The sequence below is a fragment of the Anopheles maculipalpis genome, chromosome 2RL (genome assembly GCF_943734695.1).
Source record: "Anopheles maculipalpis chromosome 2RL, idAnoMacuDA_375_x, whole genome shotgun sequence".
NCBI classification, from domain to species: Eukaryota; Metazoa; Arthropoda; class Insecta; order Diptera; family Culicidae; genus Anopheles; species Anopheles maculipalpis.
The window spans coordinates 60948583-60954436 of NC_064871.1; the positions used below are offsets into that span (position 1 = coordinate 60948583).

Below are 5854 nucleotides of genomic sequence, written 5' to 3' on the forward strand. Positions count from 1 at the left end.
CCTATCGTGGGTTTAAATAGCTCCTCCCGTCTGACCAGAGCGTTAAAATCTCCGATGACAATCTTGACGTCGTGTTGTGGGCAATGGTCGTACTCCCTCTACGACTGCGTATAAAAACTGTCTTTATCGCGCGCAAGTCTGCCGAAAAATATTCTGGATCGTTGTTAACGTTTTCGTGTTCGAGATTATTGATTTATTCAAAGGAAGAATGTTTTTTTGGGTCCCAAACTATGTTAATCATCGATCAAGTTTCCATTTGTTGCAATTACGTCCTCGACACGCTTCCGGAATACACGACAGGTTCTAATAATGCAATCTTCATCTATTTCTCTCCAGATACGGAACAATATTTGTCTGAGGCTTACTGTACTGGGGTGGCGTTTAGAACAGGCCTTGGCCTTCATGATGTGCCATATTGAGTAATCCAGCGCATTAACATCAGGCTGGATGGCGGTCACATATGCTTCGTCCAAAACGGAAGTTGTTCATGCCACCTCTTCTGAGTGCGGTTCGAGGTGTGACACAGAACCCCATCTTGTTGAATCAAAACGTTTGGCTTCGGACCGTACTGTACTATGATCCACGGAAGAACGCACTTACTTAAAATTCCAATGTAGACCACCATGTTGACCTTCTCGCCTACTGGAATGAACACCGGGTCCATCGGAAGCCACCAATCCACACACTATAACGCTAGCAGGATGCTTGGTCAGATAAACATTCTTGTGCTTGTCAGACACGTATTTTACCGGAAGAGTTTTATTATATCGATCGGTTCTAGAATTTGATACCGAATCGACGATAAACATACTCTTTTCAGTGAACAGGACTACCGGATTTTTTCGCTACAGGAAGTTCAAGTAACAGGTTGGCTGATAAGTCCCCGGTCTGACACATAGAATGCGCCGCTAGTATTAAATGCATATTATTTTTATATAGCACCAACCTTCAAATGATTCGTGTCAAAATTTGACGTCTGTATGTCAATTAGTTTGTGAGACAGAGCGTCTTTTGTCAAGCAACTTTTGGTTGCTTGACGAACGAAAAAGGAACGAAGAAGAAAAAAGTGTTGTTCCACCAAGACAACGCACCGTGCCACAAGTCATTGAGAACGATGGCAAAAATTCATGAATTGGGCTTCGGGCTGCAATGAAGAGGTGGTCGCCGAAACTGAGGCCTATTTTGAGGCAAAACCGAAGGAGTACTACCAAAATGGTATCAATAAATTGGAAGGTCGTTATAATCGTTGTATCGCTCTTGAAGGGAACTATGTAGAAAAATAAAAACGAATTTTGACAAAAAAATGTGTTTTTCTTTGTTAGACCGGGGACTTATCAGCCAACCTGTTATTTCTTCGACTTGACGGCATCGTTCGACTTGCAGCTTCGAAAACTTTAACTTTATGATCTTCCTTCGAAAGGAAACTTTATGATCTTCCTTGCCGTAAAGTCACTGATCCCGTGATCCTTCGCCATACTCCCTGTTAAACGCACTGGATTTTACCTAATTTTCCTTTTAATAGCAGCGATAACCCTCGGAACCCGAGTTGACCTCGGACGACCTGTGGCCATCGTCGCGGATAGTTGTCCATTCTTTTCTCGGTCTAAAACCCTTTTAACTGTTCCACTGTGACACCCTCAAGGCGATTGAAATGTCGTTTTGCTATATTTGCGCACGCGACTAATTACGAATACGCCACGATTTTGGTATGGTACAACTGTGAGCTCAGTATTTTTATTTATTTTTTTACATTTTAACACTGTGGTATAAATTACTGGTAATAACGTACAGTTGAAACGGGAACCTTATTTGTACGACGGTTCAAACATCATCACGGTACGTGTTTTCACGGATATACAGACTTGTCGTGCAGCTCGAAGCTGAGCTAAGAAGGTTTTTATCAAATTTGTAAAAAAGTCTGTGTTTCTGAGGCGCATGGCGCACTGAGAGCATAAATCTTCTTCTTCTTCTTGGCTTAACGGCCACTAAATTAAGGTCACGCTGGCCATTGAAATGGCTTACTACTAGACTTGCCGATACCACGAAGTTGGATAGTCAGTCCTCACTACGGAGAGACGACCCTGATGGGATTTGAACCTTGGTCGTACCCTTTGAAGACCGGTACCGATGTCGCCCATACCACCGGGCGGCCCCGAGCATAAATATTCCATATAATAACAGCTCCATGGCTGATATTTTCAGTTTAAATCTTATTTCAGTTTGTCTTATGATCAGTTGGTAACCAGCATCCTTGCGATTATTTCTTTTTTAGATGCTTCGAACTTTTCATAAATGTATTCTTTATTATTTCGTTGGATTTCATAGGCCTCTCTTAAGATATCGCAAACGGCGTTAAATGTAACGGTGTTAAAGATATGTAGTAAGTTTGAGTTTTGGTAATTGCCAACATTGCTTGTGTGCGCAGCGTCCTAGGAGACACGTCCAAGTTGATCGGAATTAGATATTTAGTACAACCATTGATGTGTCTTGTGATAAATGAAAAACACGATGCCTTTTAAAGGTGATACGCGGCCCTACTTAAAGTCCAAAATACGAAACACCTAACAGAGGGTATCTTCCGTATGCTTCATGCCCCTGTATAGATCGTCCATATTAATGATGAGATGAGTTCGAGATGAAAATCTCATTTAGATGAAATTGTAAAGCTCACAATTGTAATTAAATTTCAGCTTTTAACCAAAGATAGGTCAAATGTTACATCCGGACCGTCCCCCCGTAGTGAGCAGACCTCACTCACTAACCAACTACGTGGTATCGGCAAGTCTAGAAAGCCATTTCGATGGCTGGCATGACCTTAGAGGTCGTTAAGCCAAGAAGAAGAAGAAGGTTAAATGTTGGCAAACCTATCTATACCTCACTGCTACTGCGTAGAGCATTGCAGCTCTTTCCTGCGTTTGATGAAAAGTCACTGATGGTACCAAAAACATTTTGATTTTTGCCTCGTTAATATTCAACCCATGGTATGTAGAAGAGTGCCAATGTAACCTTCTGAAAGCTCCAGCATAATGGACGGCAGCTCCAATTAAACATCGAAATAAAGAGTAGCAACACCTACAAGCTATGTCCTCCTAACGATAGTGAACTCAAACTGTTCATGGAAGCTAAACTTTTCAACTCAAGGAATACTCCAAGGTCTTTGAAATGGGGCTTGCACTCCATCAAAACCTCGCTTAGGATATAGGTGTCGATAAGGGAGAACTTTTTCTATATCATGCCAGACCATTTGTGATGCAGTAGCTCTAAAATACATCTAAAATGTTCTAATGCATTAATTGATCAGTGAGGACGAAGGATTGGAATGTGGCTACCGGTTGGCAAAATAAAAACCACGAAGAGAAGCAGCTAAAGATTGTTTCGTTGGTAGAGTAGTTTCTTTGGATCTATTCTTCCTTCCTTCTTGACTCTTGTCATCTATCGCTCCATTTTTATTCGCTGCCGCCAGGGCCTATAGACAGCATCTTTGAAAATGCTATTCGGACTTGCCATGAGATATGTTTAATTTAATTTGGTGTTTAATTTAATCAGCTTGAAAACTACAGGACTATCTTTGTAATGTTTATAAAACAGATAATCGCCTTTTACGAGCTGAGTTCCATATTCATTTACTATCTCTTTGCTTAAAGATCGATTCCTTCTCTAAAAGCGAGGTGGCCATAGACACCAACGAAACGGAATGCTTCACGAAACCCAAATTTGATCCAGTTTCTTTGATCACCGTGACCGACTGTTCGGCATTTTCCATTTGGCGCAACTTTTCCTTAACACGCTCCATATCTATGGACGATCGGGCAAAAATTCTTGCCTCTGCCAGGGCCGAAAACTCCTCAGCATTCAATGATCTCAGACGACGATCCTGTATCAACCAATCAGAAACCAGCACCTCCTCAATCGTCCATCGAATCAACGGATTCGGTTCGAGTAAACTCCTCACAAGAGTTTTAACCTCCGGAGATAATTTATCGCTCACACGCGAACGAAACTTCCATGCTCGTGTCATCTGTTGCTCGTACACCTGACGCGTTTTACCCTTAAACGGGACGGATTTGTTGAGCAGCATGTATAGCACCACTCCAAGTGCCCACAGGTCCGACGCTTTTGGATTGTATGGTTTTCCTTTCAACAATTCTGGTGCCGAATAATCAAATGACCCGCAGAACGTCGTGCTCAGCTGCGGTTGACGATTTTTCTCGGCGACATATCGGGCAAAACCGAAATCGCTCAGCTTTACGTTTAAGTTCGCGGACAGTAGAATGTTTTCGCACTTCAGGTCGCGATGGGCGATGCCCGATTCGTGCAGATATTGGACGGCCAACGCAAGCTGGCGACACCAGATTCGCGTCTGTGGTTCTCCCAGCGGACCGTGCTCGATAACGAACGACAGCAGATCGCCCATTTCAGCGTAACGCATAAAGATACAGATTTTACTGCGACACTTTACAATGGCCTGTATGCGGATGATGTACGGGTGGCGCACATGGAGCAGGATCGTTAATTCCCTTGGGAGGAATCTTTTGCGAAACTTTTCGCTGCACTTTTTCGTGTCGATCAGCTTACAGGCTAGCGTTTCGAGACGATTGTTTCTTCGGTTGTAATATTCGGCAAGATGCACCTGAAAGAATGAACCCGGAAACGTTACACAGGGGACTGGTACCGAGTGAAGATTCCCCCAAACAAACGTACCTTTGAAAATGCACCTTCACTTATGCGCTTTATCCACCGATATCCTAACGCTTCTATCGATGGAGGTATTGGTTGCTCACCCTGAACGGGCATGTTTTTTCTCAGGTTTAGAATTTTGTTTAAATCATACAAACTGTATTTCTAAAGGACGATACACATGTTAATTTCAACACAACCGTTGTGTATTTTGCCAAAATAGTAACTCAAAACGGCCGCACATCAAATGTCCAAGCTTCTTCCGAATAATCAAAGCATGCGTTGATGCTTTATTTTATTTTATTAACCCTTATTATTTTTTTTATTAACCCTAGAGCGCTGGGTGATGCGTTGCTAACCACAAATAAAGCCAATGCTATTGTTTCATTTTGTTCTTCTCAATATTCTTTAATTTTTAACCCTGTGTAGTAAAGGAAGGCGTGTTTTAACTTCAGTGTGCAAACGAAAATAACAAAACGATAGTTTGAAAATTTGTATTTTAAGCCAATTTTCAGGAAAGCCATAGGTGAGTGAATATTTTCGGTCGAGTCCGGTCGAGTCTATTTCGTTTCACGATGTTAAGATCTTTCTACAGCACGCCATTGTAGCGGTAGCTTGAGCAAAAATTCTTCATGTTCCTATCGAATGCGGCAAAAAGGAGTTCGTCAGATTTGACCAGTGTCTATAAAGGTCGAATGCAGTCTTATTTTATCCGTTACGCGACGTTGACTTTTGACTCCAGATAGGTTAAGCTTTGGAAAGCTTCAAAAGTGCGATTACCTATCAGTACCTCATCTCCGCCTAAATCGATGTTTGTTAGCAGGGTTGATCAAATTTAAGCTTCTAAAACATAGAAGAGCCTCAATCCAATCTTTTATTGATTTACAGAAGAGGTTCCTCTAAGTTTCCACCATCGAGTCTTGCATGCTCTAGGGCCAGATTGTCTTGAAGAAAATCATGGTCTTGGTGGCAACAATCGGCGCTGATAGTTTTCAATCCATCTTGGGCATGTCTGGTTTCCTTAACCGGCATTTGATGACAGCTCACTGCGTTGAATGCCTTTTGCACAGGTTTCAATCACAAGGCATTAGTCCGTTTTCCAATGTCTCAATAATAAGTTGACGAATTTGTTGTTCGAGAGCTACACCGTAATTATTGTTCTTCTATGGTTCTATGA

At 42.0% G+C, this 5854-nt stretch overlaps 1 protein-coding gene across 1 annotated transcript; it reads right to left on the reverse strand.

Annotated features, from left to right (window-relative positions):
- Positions 1 to 3619: 3619 nt before the first annotated feature.
- Positions 3620 to 4794, reverse strand: LOC126558399 (testis-specific serine/threonine-protein kinase 3-like). The gene is made up of 2 exons (XM_050214410.1): positions 4702 to 4794; positions 3620 to 4630 (listed from the first exon to the last, which is right to left on the reverse strand). Exons 1-2 carry the CDS (start codon positions 4792 to 4794, stop codon positions 3620 to 3622), a joined length of 1104 nt encoding a protein of 367 aa, XP_050070367.1.
- Between the last annotated feature and the right edge of the window lie 1060 nt (positions 4795 to 5854).

Bases quoted from the DNA above. Each gene is read 5' to 3' on its own strand.
- LOC126558399 (XM_050214410.1), bottom strand. From the start codon at position 4,794: ATGCCCGTTCAGGGTGAGCAACCAATACCTCCATCGATAGAAGCGTTA. The intron at 4,631-4,701 runs GTACGTTTGTTT...TCATTCTTTCAG, and splicing joins GTGAAGGTGCATTTTCAAAG to GTGCATCTTGCCGAATATTA.